Source organism: Ambystoma mexicanum, chromosome 7q (genome assembly GCF_040938575.1).
Source record: "Ambystoma mexicanum isolate Mex_15411 chromosome 7q, UKY_AmexF1_1, whole genome shotgun sequence".
Classification (NCBI taxonomy): Eukaryota; Metazoa; Chordata; class Amphibia; order Caudata; family Ambystomatidae; genus Ambystoma; species Ambystoma mexicanum.
In genome coordinates, this window is record NC_090941.1 from 960,585,013 (window position 1) to 960,599,988 (window position 14,976).

The following is a 14,976-nucleotide window of genomic DNA, read 5'->3' on the forward strand; positions in this document are numbered from 1 at the left end:
TGCTAGCTCTGACAACAAGGGGTAATTCCGAGATTGGAGGCAGCCATGGCTGCCTCCAATACCGGGTCCGGGTCCTGTCTAGCTGAATGGGGATTTACCGGGTTATTCCGACCTTGGAGGACCCGGTAAGTCCCCATTCAGTAAACCATTCTCCATTCCCATTTGAGCCCCCTTAGGGCTCAATGGGAATGGGGAACACGCAAATTACGGGCCCGCAAATAGCGGGCCCTTAATTAGCGCCCTGGTCCCTTAACGGGACCCGCTAAGGACGTGTGGTCTGAACACACGTCCTTTGCGGTTCCCGCTAAGGGACCTCGGAATTGGGCGGTAAGCGTTTACCGGCACCGGCATCCTTACCGTTGCCCGTTAACCCTTACCGTCCAACTCAGAATGATCCCCAAGTCTACTTTGTCAATCCAACTCCAACTACACCAAATGTGCCTCTGTGTTTCTACGAGGAAAAGCAGAGGGCGGGTGAAGTTATTCTTGATCCATTAATTGGAACTGTTCCTTAGCAGAAGGTTTTCTGAATGATGATTGCAATAATGCCATATGAGTTACTGTTTCCTTTCTTTAAATGCTCCGCAACCCCTCTGTAGCGGTTCTCATGGGAGGCTTGTGACACACCTAAAGAAAACCCATAGGGCAATTCCTCCACGATGAGAGAACTTCCCTGCGAGTCAGTGGGGACAATGGGGCTGTGTTCAGCGAACATTCCCAAAAATAATAAAGCTTCTGACTAGAAGCCAATTAAAGTTTATTGTCCTACTACAGAGGCTTGTAACGTCAGCTCATGCTGCTCTGTGTTTCTTTCAAAATGATCACTAACTAGATTTGGGTCCCTTTCCTGCGCAGAGCCACAAGAAAGAGACGTCCTTTCCAGTGAACCAACATATTTGTGCATGAATAAAGAGGGTTTGCATTCAATAAAGTTGACTGTTCTGCATATTTTCCATTTCGATACAATGTTTTTTTTGTACCTGGTGCCCAGGATATGCTTCTTCCATCTGCAATGCCAGCCCACTCCTTTAAAGTCATTGCATTAATACTAGTGTATCTAAATAGAAACGTGGGGTGGGGGGGGGGGCAAGCATGAATAAAATCCATTATGGTACTGAGCTGAGGCCACGAGCATCCTCTGGACACGTAATCCAAATCTCAGCTTGCCTACACACCCTTAAAGAATACCCTCAGAACATCCTGCTTTGAAGGGGCATGTTCCTTCATGCTGACTCATGCTCCTTGTATCCCCCAAACCCCAAAAGGTCCCTTTCTCTGGACATATGGTCGAAATGTCAGCTTCAGCTTGCTTGCATTCCTGGGAGAAGAACCTGAAAGCGTCCATTGGCAGAGACACATTCCCTCGAGCTACTCATTCTCCTTGTATCCTCCACACAGCAAGCAGGTCCCTCAAAAATCCGACTACCACAAGCGCCAACAAGGAACATATTCCCCAACTCCAGTTTAATAGGCTCGCCAACATTAAAAGCCACATAACACCTGAGCGAAGACCAGGGGACTGCCCTCACCCGCTCCACTCACAGGTAGGGTTGCCCCCCCAAGAAAGACCATTCCACGCTAAATGCCAAACAAGTCATCATCTGACCCGTAATCCCCAGTACCCTGTAAACCTGAATACACCTATAACACTGGACAGTTCAATCCGGTTGATATCTGACCAATGGAGTCACATGATCTGCTCACCAGAGGGCCTCCTATCAGAAGCTAGTTCTTGTCGCTACAGCTATAGTCATGGAAATGGAAGATTTAAGTAGCTATTCATGATGGGGTTCAGTTAGCAATATCCACTCACCTTAATATTTACTCCAGGATTCATCGGGCGCTTTGGTCAAGTTAGCTTGATATCTTAAACAATAACAGTAAACATCAACAAAAATATCTCAGGTTCCTCAAAATGACCTAGCTTTCGCAATACATATTCAATAATCAATTAAATTCATGTACACTTAATCCGATTCATAGCTGTGAGAAGGCTGCACTTGGTCTGTCAGGACCACACCTGAAAAGGTCCTTTCACAAACAAATTCAATCTGCACAACAACACCCTTTGTGCACCAACAATGAACATGTAAACACAACTATTCTTATTTGATATTATGAATGACTTTGCCTAGTAATTGTGCCAGATATGGCAAATGTTTTACAATAAATTCACATTATACCAAATATCTTGCAACAGTATAGAAAAATCAATACAATATGCCGACACGTGTTTCGCTTCTGGGGTCACACTAAATCCCTGCAACCTCTAGTGAGCTCCTTCTAGGCTACTTTCAACTTGAATTGCTAATCTTCACACATATAATACAACTAATATGTGATGTCCAAAATTTAGTCTACTGATATTATCATCCAATTCTCCAATGAAAACCAGTATTATTGCTTATATCATCTTTTTCTTAGAATGTTTTTCTCCTGTTGGTGCTGACTTCTTCCATTATTCAGATCTGCACACTCATGTCTGGGGCAGTCAAAATCAGGGCCCTGATAAGCACATGTTTACCGATTAGATTGTTGGCGCTCTAACTGTGTTGTTGTGTAGATTGAAACAGTAAACATGTACACTAAGGTTACACAAGACACGTTTGTTTTCCTTCAACTTAAAATTAAAACTGAAATTTCAAGTTAAATGATGAATTGACACTCATAACCTCAAAGTGTTTCTAAAAGGCAAGACAGTGTTGTATCTAAAACAGTGCACTTTTTGAGCAAACCTTATAATATTTATTCTCTGTGACATTTCACACACTCTCTTATAGCAGGCTCCAAAACGTTGGCATCACAAATGAAAATGCAATCTATAATGTACTCTGTAAAGGAGAAAGTTTATAATTAACAAGCCTTAGAAAGGACCGCTCGAGTACCTCACTCATTTATATTTTCTCTTGATGTATGTGCTCCTTTGCCTACTTGAATTTGTGCAAAGGTATGCTTCGTTTTTGAAGCAAAATATAGAAACAAAATCAGAAAAACATAAATGTAGAGCTGTATTTTCTGTGCGCTCTGAAGCCTGTTACGCGTGTGGCGCGTTATACAAATTTAAATAAATAAGTAAATAAGTATTCCTGGTTACCCTATCCTTTTTTTCTTATTTGAAATAGATGTTTTCTATTTATATCGCAAACGATGTAACTTGCCATTCCTGCACCCTCTGGCACTTTATCTTGCCCAGAGGAAACTCCTGGAAATCGAATGAGTTGGAAATCAAGGATCCCCATGTCCCTATATGTTCTCCCACCCCTACACTTTTTGAGGAGTATACCCAGTGAGCATGGACTGTACGTCTTATGAATATTTGTTCTCAGCTGTCAAAGATCCTGTTGCACCGGCCATCAGGCCAGTGTCCATGCTTTTGTGATGTACGAAAACAATTATTGTATTTCCCGTTAGCACTGAAACATGTAGCCATTTCAATGTCCTAAGAGACCTGTAATGCAATGCATGTTCTACCGTATACTGACATGTAAAGGAACTTATTTATCTCGCAGAGCCATGCGACTGTACCTTCTACTCTTCCTGGCAGTTGTGAATGGAGGGATATCTACATATCGGCCCTGGGAGGAATCGCCCTGTGAGATGGTATGTGCTTTGGATAATTTACTCTTATTGTCCCATCTGTTAACATTACGATTGTTGTAGTCAACTAATTTCTGCACACATTAAGCAATGCAACTATTCCTTGTATTGGCCCTCATTACGACCCTGGCGGAGAACCATGGTGCAATTTGCACCATGGTCCATGGCGCTAAGCTGCCAACTCCGCCATGGTGGTTGGCGGACTTACCGCCCCATTCCGACCTTGGCGGGGCGGTAAGTCCCCAATCCCCATTTACCCTTCCCCATTCCCATTTTTGCCCCATAGGGTATAATGGGAGTGGGGAAGGCGTTAATTACGCCACCGTAAATTACGGTGGCGTAATTAACAACAAGTCCCGTAGCGCCATGGATTTTTCCGCCTGCAAAAAGCAGGCGTAAAAATCACCATGGCGCTACGGGAACTCGTACTCAGGCGGAAAGGGGCGCCATGGTTTACGCCGGCGTAAACCCCTTTCCGCCAGGGTCGTAATGAGGGCCATTGTCTGTTGTTCAATAATTGTAGGACCTGAGGCAAAGTTGAAGTCAAAGATGCACAATCAGTCTTTATTGGACTATATAAACCCAGGAGGACCTTGCTGCTGTTATGTACCATGTTGATTCCATTTTCTTAAGTGAAATGTGCCTACCTTTTGAACTCGGTCAATTAACTTAAAAATTGTCCTGAAATATGGCTGAAGTGCAAATCCTTCTGCTAAAAAATTCTTTATAGAAAGTCTGACAGATTGTTTTAAAATTCAGTGGAGGCCCTTTAGTAACATGGATTGGGCATGGTTTCCTGAAAGATCACCAGGAGCTTTATTGGTAGAGTGTTATACCAATTTTGGACCTCAGGAAAAAATTACTGCAAAGGCTATGTAGACCCTCGTCGATAGTAACCCAACCATGGTCTTTTTGATGGAAGCTATAATCAAAGAATGACTGAATGTTAATTAAAAAATGTATGCTAATTCTTTTTCTGAGAATCTTTCTTAGATGATGTATACTTATTAGTTAGGTACAAAGTAGAAAGAGATGTTATGGAACAAGCACACATAACAATATGTTACATCACCATTGTATGTCCGAAGTATTGATCTCAAAAAGGCTTTTGACAGGCTATAATGGAGATTTCTTTCTCGGATCTTGGACATTTTACAAAAATCCAACAAACACTAAAACAGTGATCAATCTGCATAGGTAAGAGACATTGGGCCTCATTCTGACCCTGCCAGTCCGGAAACAAGGGTGCCAGTAAGCTTACCGGCACCCCCTTTTTCTGGACTGGCATATTACAGGTCTGCCTGCCGGAGCTGTCATGCCCAACAGGTCTGACCCTGCCGGGCACATCGGCCACGGTAGGCAGTCCGGTCACAGAAGCACTGGCACCATTAGCAACGGTGCCAGTGCTTCCATGTCCCCACTCCCATAGAGTCCTATAGGACTCTATGGGAATGGGGATTCATGAAATTGCTGGTGACTGACTTCCCGGCCGCCGGACTTAGAATAGCCCGGTGGCACCGGTAAATCAGGAGCAGGTCATTTTGTACTTGTCTGGCGGCAAGACACCGGTAGCACCGACCCAGTTACCGATGGACCCGTAATGAGTCCCACTGTCAATTAACTAATTAAATAAGTACAACTAAAGGAACATGACGGGCATACCTTTTTTCTCTTTAGAGGAATTGTTGGATAGAATTAAGGAAGGCAAGTGCTATAAAACCTATTTTACACAAACAATATTCTTTGCAATTCTCACTACCTGCGATCAGAGATTCATATCTGGTCAAGTCTATTTCGGAATTTCTAAGAAGGTGCTGGTTATACAATTAATTAGTGGAGAGATGAAGTCCAGAATGTAATCCTGAAACTGTCATGGTTGTACCTAAAATGGCCCCCTGTTTGGACAATTATGCATGTAGATTCCACGGAAATATAAAGACCAGCTGAGAGGGACAGACAAACTAATCTCTGCGGATTATGAGGAATAATCGCATAAACATAATATTGCTCCCTAAGTTTCTTTGTCTGTCTCCGATTAGATCCCATATACATTTTAAGGGACCTCAAAGGTGAAGTCCATATTTTCATAAGGACTTGAAAAACATGTAGACTACCATGGAATGCATCAATGCAGTCAAAGCAGAAGGGAGGGTAGTGACTGCCCAATTTTAGCGTAGTTATTGGACATCCTACCTGAGTAGGGTCAATACCTTGTTGAATACTTGGCCAGCAGTAAATGTGTCACAGAAAATCTCAGTGAAAGTTGCAAGCTCATCTTATTCATGCCGGCGAGTCTCAAGATGTTAAAGGATTATACAGACCTGTAACGAGTTATTGCCAAAAAGTGGTCCTTGCCAAAACTAAACCCTCCAGCTTCCCTCTAAGAGAATGACTCCCTGCAAAAGATAGGTGTTACATTTGTTGGGGATGGAAACAGAAATATGAACACTTGTGCATTTGATGGTTTATGCTGTGATGAATGCATATTTTATTTCTTCAAAGCTCAAAAGATGCACTCCCATAGAAGGGAAATGTGTCCATATTATGGGAATGGAAGGCTGTTTGTGGACGGCCCTGGGCTGGTATAAGTGTACTATTCATGAGAATACTTTGAACGTCATATTCTTTATAGAAACTCCATCTGGGATACAAATAGTTTATAAATTATGTCTTTTGTTCGGGGAAAAAGATAACATCTCCATTTTCATAGATAGATGGTCGTTATTGGAATGGAGAAATTTTACATGCAAATCATTGACTTTGTGCACCCATTGCTACTGTCACTGAGTTCAATTTAGTTTCACTGATTGTGCCCCTTTTGACAATATATTTCTCTGGAGCACACTGCTACATTCGGCGGCACAAGAGGTAATAATTGATGTTTTAATTATGAAGAGATAATGGTACATGTCTCGATGGACTGAGCTTTGCTTTGCACTTATATTTGCAAAAAGAAAGAGAAATTAAGTTTAATGAGTTTTGAGAGCCATTACAGATTTATTCACAGAGGCTGGAGGAAATGATTAATACATTAAAGGGGCCATGGAAGCATGACATTTGCTGCACCTGATCACATTTTTGTGAAATAAAGAATGGACCTATACATGTAGATTTCAAAATCTATTTTATTCCAAATGAATTCATCTGGCAATTTTTATTGTATTGTGCCATAATTTATTTATTTTCCTGGACATGAGATTCTACCCATGGGTGCTGACGTTTGATTTTACCAGGAGGTGAAGGTGGACCGATCTTTAGGACGTTCCATTGAAACTATAGGGATCTTTAGCTCAGATGACATTTCCAAGGAGGGCCCTGGGCCCCGGAGCACCTGTGTACTCGGTGCCCCTGATTCTACCCTACACAGGTTAGCAACAATCCATGCATGATTTCTTTGAAATTAAATAAAGAATCTATACAATGGTAGTTGAGAGGCGTCTCTGCCGCCATCTTTCCTCCTTTCCTGCGCCAATGTTTGCAGTATTAGTGCAAAGTACAGTGTTCAGGGACTCCACCCAAGGTTATTTCCTGTGCATGCACGTTTTCCTGACATTGGAATCGCTCATGTGCTACATTCAGGCATGTTCTCTTTGATTACTCGTGTGTGCTCGATGCCCTGCATGTGGGTGCATCTTGTGACATTGTACATGATTCTCCCTTAAAATGTTCACACTTGTGTTATTCACACATGTGACTGAGTTACAGCGCAGTGGTGAATGTGGCAGAACCATGATATACAGCATTGGGAATATACACCTACAGATGAGATGTGCAATCTCACAAGCGCATATTTGCGTGATTGTGCATCTCATGGAAATTGGATATAAGTGAACATTGTGAGAAAAAAAATCCTGAATGCCAGAATGTCCAATTTCTTTTTTTTCTTTACGCACCTTTCAGCCCAATAACATGCGGGGGGAAACCCTGCTTTCCCCACCATACGTCCCTCAAATGATATATTACCCACACCCAAGCCTTACATATAATTGAGCACTCGCATCGCCCATTCACTCATCCCCTCTCTTCTCTCTGCACTTGCACGTTCTGAAAGCTCACAAGGCCTAATAGGTCTGCCTCTATATTTCATGTTTAATTTATTTTCATTCCCACGTTCCCTCACTGTTGCCCTGTGGGCGCTTTGAAACACAATTTACTTACACATGCGCAATAAATAGACAAAATAAAATAAAATTGCTCTGAAATGCGCAATAATATTTTCTGCATTTTGGGATTCGGGATTTTGGGCCACGAAATGATGGGGGGATGCCATGGAAATTCATATTTCTGCGGAGAAACTGGACCTATGCGGTGATCTTCAGACATCTCTGTGCAATCTTTGTCCCTATTATATGTCCACACTCTGGTGAGTTATCTCTTCCCTTCATCTTTAGACAGCCGAAAAAATAAGGAAGACTAAGTTGGGTAATAGTAACAGCTATTATTATTATTATTTATTTATTTATTTAGTATGTTACAAACTTTTAAAAATAGAATTGACATTTTGAATGATATTTTCTGGACCTTATTTATCCAAGTTATGTTCCCTCAACCAGTTCTAACCTTTGTGCTGACCCCTTCATTTCTTTTGCAGATTGTTTATGGTTGCCGCTAGGACCTTGGATATTTGATCCAAGTACATAGTTAATGCAAATGTTAACTTAGTGTCTGTTCCATTGCAACATAGTTCCCACCATTCTGCTCCATTTAATGACAGTCTTTTTCCTATGATGAGGCCCAAGTGTCTCGTTCCCAGTCACCTCAAAGTGGTGCAGAACAGTGTTATGTGTTTTAATGTTTCCGCTCTCGTCACAGAACCTGCGCTCGTTGTTCTCTAAAGGATTGCATGTTCGTATGTCCAAGATCTCCTTAGTCGGAAATAGATTGAAGCGAAATTTCATATTTAATATTTGAGGATGTTTGTTTGAAAACCTCTCAAAATATTTTGGTAATGTGTTCATTGCTTTTGATTCATTGCATATATTTTGGCCCCAGCTGTTATTTATATTGCTAGCAAAACTGCGGACCATGTGCTCTGTAAAAAACATGCCCCCAATTATGAAGAGAGCTGAGGAAGCAAATCACATTAAGACGATAACAGAGAAGAAGTTGGATTGTGGGTTGTGGGTGGATAGGGAAGAAGTGACGAGAGAGTCATCGTCCCATTCTATGCAAGAGCGAATTGTAAGCGATATTCAACCAACACTACAGCTAAGTCAATGCCTAGTCTGGGATGCTGAGGAATACCCTTATTGATGTATTTTTATATCCAGTTCAGTACTCTGGATGACAACCCTTGTATAACACCCCCCTCTTAGAATCCGCCTGACCCCACTGAGCCAAGAAGTAGGTTTGTTTTGCAAATTAAAAGGTTTATTTGAAAATTTAAACAATATATCTATATATCACACTTCTATAAATAAATTGATAATGGATATTACACTTGTGAATATGAGCAGTAGTCAGCCAGAGGTAACCTATGAATAGGAACAGAAGAATAAGGTGGGAAAGAATGCTTTATATGGTTCAAGGAAACGCAAGGTGGAATAAAATGCAGTACAGAAATAACTTGTTATGATTTTAGCAAAAGGTAATATGATCACTTTTTCTTTTGACAATTCACTCCCCCCCTATGCAATACAAGAAATGAAAGGAGAACACACAGTCTTCAAGAATCCCAACAAATCACACTTTATAATGCAATACCCAATTCCAGTTCTTCCAGCAAGCTTAGGGAAAACAGGGATGAGTTTTAAACACAGGGAAATTACTTTAATGTGGTTTGCAAGGAAGTGAAAAGGTGCTAAAATTGCTTTTAATTCCCTCTAGAGGTTCAGGGTAGGCGATGGCTACTTTATATTAGTTCAGGCTCACTTTAACAATACGCTATGAATGATTAGCAGATTGCAAACGAATGTTAGCAAAGAGAAGCAAAAAGCTGCTGATTTCTACAGATGAAGAAATCGGGCCAAATCGCAAATCGCGGTAAATTTCGCGAGTGCGTGTCTCGCGATTGCGGAAAAAGTATAGGGAGTAGGAGGTCGGTTCTAGGTTCGTTGGAAAGCCTAGATTCTAAGCTTTCAGACAAATCTCGTTCCTAGAGATACGGATGATTTAATAAAGGTAGATTTTCGGATTTAAAGTAAAACTCAAAATGACAGGTGACAGCTTGCAGCTGCAGAAATGACAGGTGACAGTTGTGCAGCTTTAAAAATTACAGATGACACGATTTCTAGTAGGCTGTTCTAATTAGGTTAAAATAGCTTGAATTAGATTATTTTAACTAAGAGATTGGGTTCTGCACAGTTCTGGCGGATACTCACTCCTAATTTTGAAATGAATGGGCATTGTCACGGATCTGGTCAACTGGACTGGACTTTGGTTCTCCCTGCTCGGCGGGTCAATCAGGCACCGGTTCTGCTCACAACGATCCGGATCTCTGGTTCTGCTCACAGTGGTCTGGGTCAGCTCTCTGGATACAGCGGCCTGTGGTTCTCTGGATCTCTGGTCTGGTCTCTGGAAATTGTTCTTGGCAAAGAATTCAAACAGCTCGCCTGGCTGTGGAATAGTTTGCAAATGATTTTAAGGATGCTGAGGCCTGCTGAGAAGAGTTTTCAGTTTGTGGGTTTAGGCCCTTGCTTTAAGTTCTGAAGTAAAGTTCTGGTCTTTGAAGATTGATGGATGTGAAGTCTGGAGTCTCCCGGCAGAGCGTCCCGCAGAAAATGGAATTGAATGTCCCTACCTGTCCCAGCAGTCTCTTTTTATGTGTTTTAAAAAGTGGGTGGAGAGGCTAGCATCCCTAAGCCTCCCCCTCTCTTGATTTGATAGGTCAATAGAGTCTTTGGTCCCTGATTTGGGAAGGGATAGTGTGTCAGAGTGATGTCATTTTTATGACCTGCAGAAATGACACTCCCCTGGTCAATGTGCACACAAATCTATTCCTGATCCAAATACATATTTCCCAGGTACACAGTTGTTTGACATCACATACACACATCATATATTACTAAAGATAGTCCCTGTCCCGACTCTGGCGTTTCTAGGAGCTTGCATTCAAAAATGGCAACTTATTTTCGATTTTAGTGGGTTTTGCAACATTGGTTTTTCATCAAAAATGATACAAAGGTACATTTCCCTTCCACATATATCCCAGTAACTTTCCATGTCTCTAGCTTAAACACATTGTCTACAATAATCATAATTAGCGGGGTTTTGCCCCAGAACATGGTACAAATTGGAGTTTGGACTCAAATCGTGAGGGCATTTTCCATACTAAGACTCTCAAAGTTGTACATTCCTGTCATTTGGTTACAATAAATTATCACTGTTTCTATAAAATATATATTTGTTGCAATTCAACTCCCCCAAATGTTTGGGTCCGCCTCCAGGAGTCTGGGTGGGTCAGTGATCACATGTCTCTCCTTGCTGGCAGAGGGCTGTTGACCGGAAACACTCAAAATTAACATACCCCATTCAACAGAAAGAGCCTTTTGTGTGGGCTCCAGCAGGCTGCCTGGAAGTCTCTCCTCAATCAATCAACAGGGTCATGTGATATCCTGCCTCCTGGTGTGGAATCTCTGAGGTGTTAAGGTTTCCCAGCCTCTTGGCCTCTGGGAACAGCAGGTGGCTAAGATTTCCAATTAACCAACACGCTTTGAAGTCCCTGCCCCTCTTGCAACTCCTAAATACAGTTTCCCTGTCAGAGTTTAGACCGCTAGCGCCACCTTGGGGAATTCGTCGGTACTGCATCCATTTTTGAGTTGTCTTGAATTACTGCATTTCAATAGAGTGGTCTTTTGCTTGATAGTATAGGACCCTTGCTTAACATTGTTTTGATGGCATCCTTACAGTAGAGTGGTGATGTGGAACCCCCCACAAGAAGGTTGTATCTTTGGAGTGGTCTCGTGCCAACTGCGCAGTTCTCCTATTCTGGCGTGAATGTGGGCGGCGATAGCTCATCCCCACATCCACCCAGTCTATTGATTTAGTTTGTTCTGGGATAAAATAATGGGCGGCGACAGCTCATCCCCACATCTACCCAGTCTATTGATTCAACATGGGTCAAAACCCTTGACAAATCCCCCCGCCCGACTGCGCTTTGATTCAAGTCGAGGGGAAGTCGGGTGCCAAGGAGGTTTTGAGCCCTTGCGCTGGTATGTCCGCATTATCTTCTTCCAATTCTGTAGATGGCACAGTTCAGCATCTTTTCCTCCACCCAGTTGGATTGATCGGTTCTCCTCGCTGGTCCTGATGGGAATATTGGGCGGTACCCCGGCCCCGTCGGGTCTCTGCTCCCAGCCCCCGGATCGTCCTCCTTGGCTAGTCTCCAGGTTTTCTTTCTCCTAGGACAACAAAGGAAAGCGGCAATACCTATTCGTAGACATTTCTTCCCCACCATTGATATAGTGGGGTGGCATATACATTTTATAGTCAAAACATTTGCGTTCTTATTTTAACAAAAAACAAGATACAATTATAAGACATTTTTTTTTCCAAGTCATAATGTTTTAGAGACTATATGTGGGATATTTTAGGTTTGGAATTGAATTACTCTGGAGCGGTCCCCTCTGGTATTGCAGAGGACTCCTCCAGTTGTTGCAGAGTGTGCCTGGGATGGCAACACTTTAGCTGATTTATATGTACCCACTTGTCTTCCCCCTCTGCCGAACTGCCTTTGGGGATGCGGATCTTGTATGCAACAGGGGAGATCTTGTCTATAATTTCAAACGGTCCCTTCCATGTAGGCAAGAATTTTCGCTGTTTGGCCTGGTTCCTTTGGAAATTGTATAGATAGACCCGATCACCCACCTTATATTCCTTTCGGGTAGTTTTTAAATCATAGTGGGTCTTCCTGCTTTCGGCTGATCTTTCTAGATTCCGCTGAGCATAGGCAAAAGCATGCTGAAGGTGTTTCCTTAAATTCTCCACATACTCATGAGTTGTGGAGGCATTTATCAACGTTTGCTCTTGGGTTCTGAAGAGCAAATGCTGGGGAAGCACCATCTTGCGTCCAGTCATCAACTCAAATGGTGACATTTTAGTTGCAGATGAAGGGGTAGATCTGATGGCCATTAGGACCAGAGGTAATCGGATATCCCAACTTGGCCCAGAATCTGCCACAAACTTTTTTAAGATGCTCACAATGGTTCGGTTATATCTCTCCACTGCTCCAGAAGAAGCTGGCCTGTAAGCAATGTGTAGCTTACTTTTAACCCCCAGTATCTCCCACATCTTTGTCATTACTTCACTGCTGAAGTGGCTACCTCTGTCTGACTCAATCCTTTGAGGTAGAGCAAAACGGGAAAAGATGTGGTTAATCATCAGGGCAGCTGCTGTTTCTGCCTTGCAGTTTGGGGCTGGGAGACATTCCATCCACTTGGTAAACAAGCATGTAACGGTCAACATGTACTTGTTTCCTCTAGACGAGCGAATTACAGGGCCTACAAAGTCGATTTGCAAATCTGACCATGGCAGTGTCATCCCCCTCTTTTGGAGAGGCGCACGGTGTGAGAGGGATGATGGATGAAATTGTGCACACACAAGACACCCCTTCAAGTATTGGTCGAGGTCCTGCCCCATGTGTGGCCAGTATGCAACCTCTCTTAAGATTTCCAGTGTGGTGTGAAACCCCCTATGACCGGCGGTGGCCGCATCATGGGCGTGACTTAACATCAGGCTTTGGAATGAGGTAGGGACCACCCACTGATCATGGCCAGCTTGGGATTTCCTTACCAACAAACCGTCTTGGATTCGGAACCTTTTTGGACATTTCATCAACACTCTTAGGTCCTCTTTCCCAATGTAATCGGTATCCGTCAGGGGAAAGTTCTCAGGGTCCTCAAGGTGTTGGTAAAACTAACCACTAATTGTATCCCCCTTCTGAGCTGTAATTAAATCAGCATCAGGGGTCTCCTTACTCCATTGTGCAGTTGAAAGATCATTGTGAGCATTTGTCTGGGACCTAGTGATAGCAGGGACCTGGATTTCCCCCAACAGGGACTCTATTTCTATTAGATCCCCTTGGATGGCCCCGGTTTTGGCCAGCTGATCAGCTAAGTCATTGCCAGTTTTGTCTGGTCCCTCTACTTTGGAATGACCCTTGATCTTTTTCCAGTAGATGGTCATCCCTTTCGATGTGACCAGATCATCAATATTTTGGATTAGCTTCCCATGTTTCAGGGGTTTGTTATTAGCACATAACATGCCTCTGGTTTTCCAATTAACCAGGTGCTCCACGAACCCGTTCCGTACATAATCCGAATCTGTGATTATGACCAGTTCGTGGAGTTGATGTTGGACAGCAGTGAGGATGGCCTGATGCATAGCCATCAATTCTGCCACCTGACTACTTCGGGGACCAATTTTGTACCCAGCGGAGGGTTCTGGGGACTCATTCACCCATGCATTCCCTATGTCGGCCACCAGTTCTTTCTCCCCATTGTTGTCAACATGGTACGAGCATCCATCCACATAGACAGTGGGCATTCCCTCAAACTTGTCTTCTTCAAAGACTTTGTGTGGGGAATTAAGGTATGCCTCCATGTTGTCCTTGGTTTTTAGACTTTCGTGCTCGAGACAGTTTTCTCTGGCACAATCATGCAAGTCAGCCAGACCTTGCGCGAGGGGACGCTTCTTGTTTTGGCCATATCTGACCTCCACAGAAAAGCCATGCATTGACAGAATCCAGGAAGTAATCCGGGAATTATTCACATTTCCGGCCCGGATTCTGTCACTTTGGAGATATTGCAGAGGCTGGTGTGGAGTCTCCACTATGATGTGTTCCCCCTGGATAAACGGCCGGTAATTCTTCAATGCCCACACCGTTGCCAGGAGTCCCTTCTCACAATCGTTGAATTTTTCCTCCACAGAGGATAAAGTTTTGCTCGCATAGGAGATTACTTTATTGACCTTGTCATGCTTTTGGTATAATACTGCCGACAAGCACGTATTAGAGAACCCTGTCTCCAGGAAGAACTCCTTGTTTCTGACAGGGTAAGCTAGGCAAGGCGCTTGTGAGAGGCTTCTTTTGAGTTGTCTTACTGCCTCAGATTGTTCTGGACCCCATTCCCACCTGACCCCCCCCTTCAGGAGATGAATCAGGGGTCTAATGATCTCTGCGTAGCCCTCAATTAACTTTCTGCTGTAATTAGTCAGTCCAAGGAGGCTCCTTAGTTCCCGCAGAGTTGTGCGATCCTTCAGTTTCTGGAGTGCTTCCACTTTCTTTTCTTGGGGACAGAGACCCTGAGGAGTAATCTCATGCCCCAAGAAATTAACACGGGTTCTACACCACTGTGCTTTCTGGAAGGAAAGTTTTGCTCCGGCGGCCCCCAACTGTGTCAGAACATAACGGATCTCCGCTATGTGTTCTTCCACAGATGAACT

At 43.2% G+C, this 14,976-nt stretch overlaps 1 protein-coding gene across 2 annotated transcripts in view; it reads left to right on the forward strand.

Annotated features, from left to right (window-relative positions):
- LRRC32 (leucine rich repeat containing 32) overlaps positions 1 to 14,976 on the forward strand; it is a 161,702-nt gene that overhangs the window by 114,534 nt on the left and 32,192 nt on the right. For both annotated transcript variants that reach the window (XM_069640035.1, XM_069640034.1), the window contains exon 2: positions 3,510 to 3,600. In XM_069640035.1, the coding sequence (XP_069496136.1) occupies positions 3,514 to 3,600 (87 nt within the window). In that variant the 5' untranslated portion in view covers positions 3,510 to 3,513. The remainder of the gene's footprint in view (positions 1 to 3,509; positions 3,601 to 14,976) is intronic.